Source organism: Lontra canadensis, unplaced genomic scaffold (assembly GCF_010015895.1).
Source record: "Lontra canadensis isolate GAN:19392208 unplaced genomic scaffold, GSC_riverotter_1.0 scaffold180, whole genome shotgun sequence".
Lineage (NCBI taxonomy): Eukaryota > Metazoa > Chordata > Mammalia > Carnivora > Mustelidae > Lontra > Lontra canadensis.
In genome coordinates, this window is record NW_022631174.1 from 1,326,805 (window position 1) to 1,339,328 (window position 12,524).

The following is a 12,524-nucleotide window of genomic DNA, read 5'->3' on the forward strand; positions in this document are numbered from 1 at the left end:
TGAGCAAATAGTTGGTTCTCTCTCCTGGAATGGCTAGTGGACCCCAGTGGCTTCTGAATCTCTCTGCTCTGGTCAGGGTACCAGACCTCTGTGTCATCTGTCCTGTGTCTCCCCTTCGGCACTCTTGTCATCCCCTTGCCAGGAAGCTGGCTGTGTGCATCAGGGAAGCTCTGCTTATTTCCTTGCTGCCAGATTTTTCTGTGACTAGCCAAACCTCATCCTTACGGGCACTGGTGTGCTTCGGCAGCACATATACTTAACGGGTACTGGTTGCCTCCAGTGCCCTCCCTGACCCAGGAGCTGATCAGAAGAGCTGAACTGCTGTCCCTTGGCTGGGCACAGAGGGTCCAGGCAGGTGGGCCTGCCCCCCCTCCCCTTCCCTCTCCCCTTCCTTCTGCCTCATTCCCATTTCCTGCAGGAGGATGCTTTGCCATCCTGGAGCCGTCAAGCACAGCTTTGCTTTGGCAGCACCGTCGCGCACACACGGGTGGGAGAGGGGACGTGTTTATCACTTTTCCTGGAGATTATCTGTTTAAGCACTTCTCTGACAGTTACAATAACAAGGGCAGTGTGTTGTGTTTCCCAGCAGAAGGACACTTGCTGTTGAAAGATGTATAGCACTAATTAGAAATACATAACATCCGGCCACATGGCAGCCTTCTCCCGGCCGCTCCATTTCCTGATTTCATACAACTTTGACGACAGTTGGTTTATGTTTTCCATGAATATGTTCTCAGAAAAATGAGAGAGTCTCCCTGTTACATGGGAGTGAGAAGACTATTTCTGCCTGTGCAGGTATTTGGGCACAGGAATAGTGGGAGCTCTGGTCATCTGCCCATCTGAGAACATGTGGGAAAGGACAGAATCAAGTTCAGACCTCAGGTGACTTTCTTGGTAAGAAATATTTCCGTCTGACTTGCTTAGCCAAAACCGTCCCCCTAAACCCTTGAGCGAGCCTGCTTTCGGAAAGAAGGGGAAAGGCTATTTCACAGTGTTAATGAGTTCCTCAGCTCATGTCAGGCTCCTGCTACCTGACACAAAGCCAGAGGAACCAGGCAAATACCAAGGCAAACAATGCTTTTTCCTTCCCCACCCCACATCATTTGTTGGTCTGACCCAGTCCAACTCTAGGGATATATATGGGCATTTGTCAGACTAGGGCCAGTTTCTTAGCCCTACCCCCAAAGTGGGTGGACTCTGGGAATCTGGATGCTGTTTTCCTCCTCACTTGTATGAGAATGAATACCTCCCAAGGAGTGGCATCTTATGGCTGCTAGCCTACAGAAGCCTGCTCGAGGTGAAGAGTATCTCTGAAGATGCCATAGCACTTAATATAGTTCTCACTGGAGGCTCTGGGTCTGAGTTGCGATGGTTACTTGGGTAAATAGCAGTTTTTTTTCACCCAATTGTAAGGTCCTGAGGTTGCAGGGACTCTGTTTTATTTGTAGCTGTGTTCTCCATAATACCCAGCACAGGGTGAAGCATACTGTAGGTGCTCAGTACGTGCTTGTGTACCACCGAACCATGGTGGGGGTGGGCAGCCCTTGCAGAAAGTATTCTCTGTGACGTGGTCAGAAGGCTCACTGAGACCCAGGCATTCTGACCCCATATAGCAGTGATATCACCATCAGAGCAGAATAGCTTAGTGGTTTGTCCCTCCTGCAGACCACTTCAGGGAAGTACTGTCAGGCCCTTTATGGAGAGGCGGAAAGAGGTGGATGAAGATTTGAGGCTCTGTGGCTAACACTAAAGCATTCATGAAGCTGCCTTTTCAGCTGCTGCTCAGAAGTAGTTGAGCTCTTCCACACTTACAGCAAAGAGACTGTTGTTTCTACCTTCCTGATCTCCAGACCTTATTGCAGGAGGCTTAAAAAAGAAGCCACACTGCGGAGGGCCTGGATAGTGCGGTTGGTTAAGCATCTGACTCTTGGTTTGGGCTCAGGTCATGATCTCAGGGTCATGGGATCAAACCCTGTATCAGGGTCCATGCTCAGTGTGGAATCTGCTTGGGACTCCCTCTCCCTCTGCCCTTCCCTGCCCTCCCTCTCTTTGTCTCACTCTCTCTCTCTCTCTTTCTCTCAAATAATAAAATCTTAATTTTTATTTATTTTAAAAAAATATTTTATTTAGTTATTTGTCAGAGAGAGAGAGGGGTAGGCAGAGGGCAAAGCAAGCTCCCTGCTGAGCAAGAAGCCTGATGCAGGACTCGATCCCAGGACCCTGGGATCATGACTTGAGCCAAAGGCAGATGCTTAACCCACTGAGCTACCCAGTTGCCCCTAAAATTTTAATTTTTAAAAAAGATTTTATTTATTTCTTAGTGCAAGCAGGGGGAGCTTCAGTGGGGAGAAGCAGGCTCCCCACCGAGCAGGGAGCCCAACTTGGTGCCTGAGGCAGACGTGAGGTGAAAAACAGATACTTACCCAATTGAGCCACCCAGACGCCCAAATAAAATCTTAGAAAGAAAGAAAGTCAACTTTGACTCCCCAGAGGCCAAAAGTATCATTGTTTTTAAGCAGTTCATTCTCCCCCTTGAGCCCTAGTCACAACTTTGCCCTCCGAGAAATAGCCTGGCCTGCGATTGCCATTTGTCATAAAAATAGAAATGGGCTTGGTGAAAGTAATCTCCCTTTGTCCCATCTTATCCTTATCCAGGTTAATGAGAGTATCTTATTGTAGTCTTGGGCTTCTCAAAATGCCAGTCTCTTCGAGCTAAGACACCCCCTTCTGTGCCTTTTCAGGGCCTTCTATGTGCAGGCAACTTATGCCTAAGATGCCCAGTTGTTAAGGAGTCACTAATGTCAACTCCCAGGATGTGGCCCCTCCTTATACTACTCTAGCTTCCTCTGTTCTGGACTTAAGCCCCCATTCTGGGCTGGCCTTGTTGCTAATTAGAGGCAGCCTGCTGGCAGTGTTTGGCAGGGGCCTGGGCTGAGCTGGGGCAGCACAGACAGTGATCCTGCCCAAAGTAAGAGATAGAGGGGAGAAGCTGCCATTTTTCTTAGGATGGCATACATATCTTCCCCTTGCCTGCTTTCTACCCTTTCCCCTCTTGATTCTTGGATGCTGGTGTCTTGGTTTCTCTAGCGGAGGTTTAGGGGGCCTTACCAGAAGAAGAATGAGAGTAGTGACCTATTCTAATCACATGGATTGTTACCACTTCCTTACTGCCTGCTGCAGTTGAGTTGGAAAGTTAGAGGATGACATTTGGGACCAGTGGGCATCTGGAAGGATGGCAGGAAAGCCACAACAGACTTTGCTACACTGATGCTATTCATATGTTCGACCTTCTGAGCAGCAGCCTGTTCCTTCTCACTCCCAGGGCTCTCTAAAGTGGTTTGGGGCTGGCTCTGAATACTCCCAGTCATGTTTGCTCCTGTGGCCAAGGCGGCTAGGAATAACTGTGGTTGTGTAGCATCTCCTGGAGTAAAGACTTAAGTTAGGCCCCATTGAGGAGACTAGTGTCAATGAGGAGAGAGGCAAGAGGGCTTCCCTCTGGCTATTGAGGTTAACGTGCAGGCAGGCACAGAGATCAAACATGTGGTGGCTAATTATCCTTTTAACACTTGGGGATGCTGAGCGTTCTCCTGTGTTACAGAGGGAATTAACAGATTAGCTGATGCCAGAGCAAGTGAGCGGGTGCCTCATTCCATCTCCTGTGCGTATTGGGTGTCTCCGCCTCTGAGGCTGCAATTGGATGGCTGTTTTCTGTTTGTCACCCATTCCTCTCAAGTCTGGATTAAGTGGCCATCAGGGCAGGCCACTGACAAGGATAGGTTCAGACAGCGTTTTGAGAGTGTATGTAGTAGCTCCTGCCCAAGAATAGCTCTGGCCACCACCAAGGTGCCTCCTTTTGCTGACCCGCAGCCAGAAGGAAGTCAGCCAGGCTGAGAAAGTGAGGGGGAGAGGGTGCTGGTATTGGGAGCCAGATTTCTTTTTCAGCCCTGGGGGAAAGAATTTGTGAAATAAAAAGTACCATTGGTTAAGTGCTTATCGTATGCCCATTTTCCCATGTACAATTAACTCATTCAGCGAAAACAGGTTGTTTGTAAGTGGAGGAGTGATGGAAGGTAAGGATGGAACCAAAGGTTAGTGATTCAAGAAGATAACTTAAATTTGTATTTTTTGTGATCTTAATTGATATTTGTACTCCTAGTGCTATGTGAGAGGAACTGAGTGAATTAAATATGACTTGTTACTATAGCTTCACATTATTAGTAGCCAACTAAATACAGAGAGTCTGTAGCTCTGGCCCAAATTATCCACCTTGGGGTACCTGGTCCTGGGGAAGCAATGCCGAATTTACACAGGGGATTCCTGTCATAATGTTATCAAGTGCTTACCCATAGACCAGCCATTGCGGTAAATGCTTCATGTGCACTATTTTACTTAGCCTATGGCGACGCTTTGAGAGAGGAAATACTACTACCACCAGTCTTAGATGAGGAAAAGGAGCTCAGTGACAAGACCAAGGAAGTGCACCTAGTAAGCTGGAGAAGAGTAGCCCTTGACCCCCCAGGGCACTGATGAAGTTTCATTTGTCTCTCCTCAGACTGCTTCTCCGAGGAGTGTCGCTCTGTGATCCAGGAGCAAGCCGCAGCATTGGGCTTGGCCATGTTTTCTCTCCTAGTGCGGCGCTGCACCTACTTGCTCAAGGAGTCTGCCAAAGGTAAGCAGAGGAGGGACCCCCCCTGACTGATGGCCTTTCTCCTGCCTGGGCCCTGTGCAGACCAGCTCAGGATGCCACCCTGCCTTCTCAGCATCTCCTCCCTCTACTTGATACTCTTGCTCAAGTAACCCCTCTTCCTTCTGCCTACCTAACTAGCCCCACCTCCTTTTGCTTTCCCTTTACCTCTGTAGCCCTCTGTCCTTGGGGGAACTATCCCCTCCCCCTGTTCTCTAGTAGTTAAGATTTTTCACTGTACCTATGAGCTGCTGCGGGTTCCTGCAACATTAGAAAACCAGCAAAGAGCTTTTCCGTTTTTGTTCATAATTGATGTTTTGGTTTCCCTGCTCTATCTCTGTGTCCCTATTTGTCTGGTACTGGTGGGTGTTGTAACCACTGTGGACCAGCCACCTTGGACGACTCACTGAACCAGAGCACAGGCTGTTTTTAACCCTTGAGTTGATCAGTGTCCCCATATGCATGAAGGTTGCCCTTAGAAATCTAGGACTGCCTGCTGAGCCATGTAAGGTAGGGCTGAAGATTGCCCCTTTCTCTGAGCTCCTGGATCAGTATTGGTGAGTATTGAGGCCTCTCTCCTGTCCCCCTGCCACTTCAATTTTGTGAATGCCTCCAGACTCTGGAGCTGCCTTTTTTGGGAGGGAGGGTCGAGGTAACTTTTTTTATTTTGAAGCAATTTCGAATTTATAGAAAAGTTGCCAGAATTATACAAAGAACTCTTACATACCCTTCACCCAGAGTCCCCATTTGTTAACATTTTACCATAGTTGCTTTAAGTTCTCTCTCTTTTTATATACACACACGGATGCTTTTGTTCTGAACTATTTGATTGTAAGTTGTAGATGTGGTAGCCCTTTACCCCCATATGGTTGACTGAGCATTTCCGAATAACAAGGACGTTCCCTTACATGACAGTGTAGTTATCAAAATCAGGAAGCCAACACTGATACAATACTGTTGTTAAATCTGCAGACCTTATTGAGTTTGTACCAGTTGTCCTGAAAAAAAGTCATTTTCTGGTCCAGGACCCACCCCAGGTTTACACATTGCAATTTAGATGCCGTGTCCCTTTAGTTTCCTGCAGTCTGGCATTGAATGGTTTTCTGAAGTCTTTCTGTGTCTTTCATGACCTTGACATTTTTGAAACGTACAGGCCACTTATTTTGTCAGATATCCCCGAGTCTGGGTTTCTCGGATATTTTCTCATGGTCAGACTCAGGGTATGCAGTTTTGGCAGGAACTCTGGTACCATCTCACTGCTGTGCTGAAGGAAAGCTAAATGGGGGGCTAGAGGCTGGAGTGGCCACTTCAGCAGGCCACAGGTAGAGCAGAAACAGCTGTCTGCAGGAGCAGACTCAGTGCACTGGTTCTCTTTTTGTCCTGCTTTTCAGAATCCTCTTAGGTGATGCTGGCACTTGTCCTCGGCTTCTGGGCCCAGCTTTCCTGTGGACTTGGTCTCCCTTCCCTAAGAGCTTGCTGCCATCCCAGCGCCCCAGGCCTCACTCGTGGGCCACAGCAGACCTAGGCCCAGTTCTCACCCTTTGCCTCTGCAGCTCAGTTGTCCTCTCCTGAGGATGAGGATGACCAAGATGACATCAAGGTGTCTTCCTTCGTCCCGGACCTTAAGGAACTGCTCCCCAGTGTGAAAGTCTGGTCGGACTGGATGCTCGGCTACCCGGACACCTGGAATCCTCCACCCACGTCCCTGGACCTTCCCTCACAGTGAGTCAGCCTGCTCATTCCTTTGTCCCTGCTGGCCTTGGCCCACGTGTGCTCCCACAGCTACCCTCCTGGTTCTCTGTTTCTTTCCTCCCACCGCCTGCTTATTCTTCTCTTCCTTCCTCACTTGAACTTTGCTTTTTCACTTCTTTGAACACCTTCCTTGTCCCCTGATACTTTAGGCTGTTTTTCCGTTATCCTGTCTGTTCCTCCTCTTCTCAGTCTGTCCTCCTCTCTCTCTAGCTTGCTTTGTTTTGATCTTTGTCCTTGCTCTTGCTCTCACTTCATGCTGTTCATGTCTACGGTCTCTGCAGCTGCCTCTATGGGTGTGTGTCGAGTGTGGGCATGTGTCCGTGTAAAGGCGAGGCCTTGTCTTTTACTCTCCCTTTTAGTTTCTTTCCACACGTCCTTCAGGCTGTGTCCTGCTGCTTCCTGTGCTGCCTTCCACACTCTGCTTGGGCCTTCCTCTCACATGTTGCAGTGGTGTGAATGTGCACACCTCTGTCTTCCACTCATTTCGTTTCCCATCTCCCTGTCTCTGTGTGTCCATGTGCTATCTGTCACAGCATTTGAGGTGTGGGGTGTGTTGGTCTGGGGAGTATGTGTGTCTGCCTGGGTGTGTTTATGTAGATCTCTTTGTATGTTTGTGTGACTTTTTTCTTTTCTTTTAGTAAACTGTGGTAAAATATATATGTAACAAAATTTGTCATCTTAACCATTTTTAAGTATACGATTCAGGGCATATTATATTTATATAGTTGTGTAACCGTGTGGCTATTTCTTTTCTTTTTTTTTTTTTTTTTAGATTTATTTATTTGACAGAGAGAGTGTGAGTGGGGGGAGGGGCAGAGAGGGAGGAGACAAGCAGACTCCCTTCTGAGTGGGGAACCCAACTCGGAGCTCAATCCTAGGACCCTGAGTCAAAACAAGGAGTCAGACGCTCAACTGCCTGAGCCACCCAACCACCCAATATGCATAGCTGTTCCTTACATCCGTATCTGTGCGTGGGTTCTATCTCTGTGTGTGCCTCTTTGTCTCTGGTTGTCTGTGTATGTCCGGGTGTCTATCTGTGTCTGAGTGTGAATGTCTGTATGTACCTAAGGGTCTTCTGGTGTACCCGTACATGTCTGTCCATGTATATGTGTCCACATGGTTCTGTGTGCTGTGTCTGTGTCTCTTCTAGCCTTGGGTGTAGGGGTCTCTTTGAGGGATTCATGTATCTCCATGAAGAGTCTGTTCCAATGTGTCTGTTTATGGCTGTCTCTGATTCTGGGTGCATGTCAGTCCATGTGTGCTTTGGTCCTGTCCACGTCTCCATGTATGGGAGTGTGTGTATATGTTCCTGAGTATCTGTGTCTAAGCCTGCCTATGTCCATGTCCGTGTTTGTCTGTGACTGTGTCTCTGTGTGTCAGTCAACATCTGTGTGTTGGAAGGGGAATTTTTGTGAATGTGGGTCTCCCTGAATCTACCTGCCTCCGCCTGCCTCGTCTGGGTCTCCCTGCTGGAGTCACCTGTAGCCTGCCTGTCTCTGCCTGTCTTGGTGTGTACCTGCCTGCCTGCCTCTATTTATCTGCCTCTCATGTATGTCTGTCTGTATTAGGGGTCAGCAAACTGTGGCCCAGGAGCTAAGAATGGTTTACATTTTTAAACAGCTGAAAAAAAAAAATCCAAAGAATAATATTTCATGACTTGTGAAAATTATTAGGAAAGTCAAATTTCAGCATCCATGAAGTCATATTGGAGTATTGGAGCACAGCCATGCTTATTTGTTTACACTTTGTCCGTGACTGCTTTTGCACTGCAGCAGTGGAGCTGAGTAGTTACAATAGAGACATTATGGTCTGCAAAGCTTAACATGTTTACCGTCTAGCCCTTTGCAGAAAGTTGGCTGACTCCTGGTCTCTCTGTGTCCTGTTCTTTTCTTGTGTTAGTGTTACTGTGTGTTCATATTTGCACAATTGTTTCTTGATGTGTGTGCGCATTGGTGCTGCCCATCTCTGGTCAACTCTGTTGATGGTCTATTTCTCTCCCTCCCTCCATCTTCTCTTTCTTCCTGGCTCTGTCTCTCTCTTTCTCCTTTTCCTTTCTCCCCCACCGCCCCGCCCCGTGCTCTGTTTTGAGGTGCAGTGTACTCAGCTCCTTTAGGCCTGTGCTGGGGGTGTGTGTGTGTGTGTGTGAGAGAGAGAGAGCGAGAGAGAGAGAAAGAGAGAGAGAGCGCGTGAGTATCCATGCACAGCATTTCATTCTTCTTCATTGCTCTGCTCTGGGAGGGGAACATACTGGAGGACAGAGTGAGGAGACCTAGGCTGCTAGTACCGATGGTACTTCTCTGGGCTGGGGGCTGCCCATGTGAGTCTCTCCACTTATGGGTGACCTACAGAGGGAAGGCTGCAGGAGAGATTTCCAGCTAGTAGTTTCTTGACCTTTCTGTGTGGACTGTGTGCTACTTTCTACCCTTTTCTTCCTCAAACTTCTTCCCTGTTCCTCATGCCAAGAAGCTCCCCTGGACTGTCCAGTGCTTTCTCTCCCCCTTCTCTCCCAGCCCTAGCTCCGTAACTGTGTGGCTAATGTTCACAGCACCCTCCCGTGAACCCTCCTAGGTTCCCAAATGCGCCCCAGGCTGAAGCCTTAGGAGCCAGGGTTGAGCCGTCTGCTAGGCGGCTGGGGTCACACAAAGGAATGGACTCAACTGCTGGCTAGAGGCGGCCGTTTCCCGGCAGTATTCTCTAAAGAGTTAACATGTACAGCCTCAAACATTTCGGGCTGTTAATCTATAATGCCGACTAGGCAATTTGCAGTTTTGGAAAGAAACTGACAAGGAAGGTCTCAGCTCTCCAAGTATCCGAAGCCACTGCTTCTGAGCCTGCACAGGGGTCACAGAGTGTTCCTCCCTTCCTCTCAAGGGGTGGGGAGGCAGACCATCTGTCCTTGGAGCTTGGGCTTTCCCTGGGTCACCTCACCTCGCAACCACAGGTCCCTTAGATATGGTCCACCCAACCCCTGTTTATCCATATCCCGGCCATCAGTCCTTTAACTCTCTTCTGTGACCCGTCTCCCTTTATCCCTCCTCCCTCTCCCACTCCCTTTGGCTTTTGTTTGGCTGAGGAAATGGAAAGCTCACACAGGAAGTGCTGGGCCTCATTTGCTTGAGGTGCTGAGTCTGTTTTCTCTTTGGATGCTGTAGCAAATGGCCCGTTGCCGGCATATGCAAGCTGCTGCCCATCTTTGGGCAAGGGCTCAATCTGCAGCTGGGCACGTGGTCCAAGCTACAGCCGTCCCCAGCTAGGCTTCCCCTCCAAGGCTACAGACAGGACGAGGGGGTTGGAACACTTGAACAAATTCGCTTTTTCTTTTCAGACTCTTTGCAGTATATTGAATCTGATTGCCTAGTAAACAAGTTCCTGTATAGCTGTGGGCACCACTGATGAATCCAGTCTAGGCTAGAGCAGCCAGCATGGTAGAGAATGGAGTCTTCTTTTGCACTTTCTCTGCAGTCGGGATCAGCAACTGGTCGTTTCTGGAATGCAGGTTTAAGCATAAAGGAGGAACTTTGCTGTCCTGGGGACTGACCACAAGACATGGTGGTTTGAGGGCTGGGGCCTCTGTTGGACAGAGCAAACCTGGCCTAACCACCACTGAGGGTAGTTCCACCTCACAGATGTCAGATCCAAGTTCTGGAAAAGTGGAATGAGAATTTACCTCCCTCACTTCCACTTTCTCATATAGCTGCCTAACACTCACTGAGTAAATAACTATGGTTGAGAGATTGGCAGGGTATGGTGGTTCTGTGGATTTCAAAGTGGCCTCTTATGCTCATTGATCTTTCATACTCTGGAGCCTTTTCTTTTAAGGCCACTGGGAATAACACACTCCAGATAGTTCTGTGGATGTCAGAATAGTAATCCCTGTGGCACTCCCAAGGTCCTTGTACTGATCTCCATTTTGGAGGGTTTAGGAATGCTCTCAAGAGAATAGGAAGGAAATGGCTTCTACTTAATATCTCTCCTTTGGAGGTTTTCACTGGTTTTTGCCAGCATTTGTTCTCTGCAAAGACAGATCCATCATTGATCCTAACGTAAGGTGATCAGATAGCTTACCTTTCAGTTTGCTTCTCCTCCAGAAACCCTTATTCCCATATTGTCTCCCTGACACATTTGGACCCTTATTCATCTATCCCCCTTCATTCCCTCCCTTTTATTTCGTTACCTTCTTTCTCTGTACAGTTAGAGAATCATTCCAAAGCTTTCTTAGGGAAATTCCAGAGCTCAGCATTGTCTCCTTGGTTCTCTCCTTTTTTGCCCATATTTCTCTTATTTCCAGTCCAATATACATTTCCTAGGCGTAGCCACTTAGGCACGTGTGGCACACATAGGACGATGACGACAGGACATCACCAACACCGCACAGTGATAAGGGCAGGATTTCAGGGGCTCTTGTGCCTTCCACAAAGGGGCATTCATAGGTATGTGTGTTGGAGTCAGCAAGTAAGTAGATGGACTTTCCCATTTGTGCTTGTAATAGGATGGCTTTATATCCCCGGAGATTTTGGTACAGGGGATTACAGCAGGGTGTGGAAAGTTGCCTTGAACTGCTGTGAAAGACAGTGTAGAGTGCTTTGGTCTGTTTAAAACAGACTTGTGGGGTTTGGGGGAGGAGGAGTGGGGAACACGGTTTCTACACTAGATCTCTTGTTAGGAGGGAGAGGTAGCTGCTCCCTACTTAACCATGTGAGCATGAAGTAAGCTGTGAATATCAGGTGATGGAGAGGAGCAGAGCAACAGGCTTTCACGAGCCTAAGCATAATGACCCCTCACATCCTAGGACCTTTGGCAGGCTAGGGCAGTGGGACAGCCTACCTCATTTCATAGTCTCTGCTGACGCCAAATCTTCCCTCATCTTGATCTCTAGTTCTCAGTAAGTGAAAGAGTCAGGGGACTTTGAGAACATCCAAACCTAGCCCAGCTGTGGCAGTTGGTTTATTGCTTTCAGCTGGTACTTGAACCCAGGTCCTGGTCTTGGAGGCTTTCCCAGGTTTAATCCCCAGAGCTTTCTCTGCAGCTGTATGACACTGCGCTGACCCCGAATGAGGATAGGAAAATAGAACCAGTGCCAAGCCAGAGTCTCTTTTTCATTTGGAGTCTGGCTGTCTGCCCATGACCAGGGTTACATAATGGGAAACATAGCTGGGGCTCTGGAGAGCCCGCGTTTCACCAGGCTGCCCAGACCTTCGCATTCTGATGCTATATATCTTCCTAATTGTAGCTCGGATGCATTTATCACACTGTTGGATTGGAGTACTGTTAAAAAAAAAAAAAAAGAAGAAGAAGAAAAAAACTCCAGAAATTTCTGGACTTGCTACTTTTCCGTGGCTTGTCTTGTATAGTCTACAGAGCATGCTGGAATAGGCTTGTAGGGAGCTCTCTGAGTGCTGTCACATAGGGAGACTTAGGGATATGTAGGGAGTATGCAGTAAGCTGATTTCCTCAGGGAGCCTACATGTGTTGACCCTGTAGACGAGATAGAAATTCTTGAGTTAAAAAACAGCTAGTTCACTCACCCTCACGGGGCAGCTCTGAAAATAAGAACTAATCCCAAGTCTAATCGGCACCCCTTCAAGGACGCTTAATACATCTTCCCAAAAGGGCATTTTAGGAGGTCACTAAGTAATAGTCCATCAGCACTTCCCTGAAGGAAGTGGTGGTGACTGTGGGAAGCCCCTTTGCTACCCTGGCTCCCCACCCAGTCTCCCTGGCTCCGGGTTGGGGCGTCAGCACTACAGCCTGGCACCAGGGGGTTCCTCTTCCTCCAAGTGCTGAGTGTGAGACACACGTGATCTCTCCCACGGCAGGAGCCTCTGTCCCCTCCCAGCTCCTCTCACAGGGCTTGTGAGAGGAAGGGGTGTTGGCCTAAGGCTCCAGTCTGACCCCAATAGGGTACAGCAGCTGACCCCAGGGAGCGTACTTTCCAGCTCTGGGCTGAGGTTATTTGGGTCCAGTGTGTGCTAAACTAAGAAGACGTGTTGGAGTGGTTACAGCTAAAAATTTAGAGAGGCAGGAACCGTGAGAATCCGCACCAGGGAGGCCGCCGAGGGCTCCCCTCATGCCGTGGAGATGTTGAGGT

General features: G+C 48.6%; 1 protein-coding gene across 3 annotated transcripts in view; it reads left to right on the forward strand.

Annotated features, from left to right (window-relative positions):
• Positions 1–12,524, forward strand: part of SMG6 (SMG6 nonsense mediated mRNA decay factor) — a 237,758-nt gene that overhangs the window by 100,679 nt on the left and 124,555 nt on the right. For all 3 annotated transcript variants that reach the window (XM_032846751.1, XM_032846750.1, XM_032846752.1), the window contains exons 11-12: positions 4,553–4,669; positions 6,238–6,406. In XM_032846751.1, the coding sequence (XP_032702642.1) occupies positions 4,553–4,669; positions 6,238–6,406 (286 nt within the window). The remainder of the gene's footprint in view (positions 1–4,552; positions 4,670–6,237; positions 6,407–12,524) is intronic.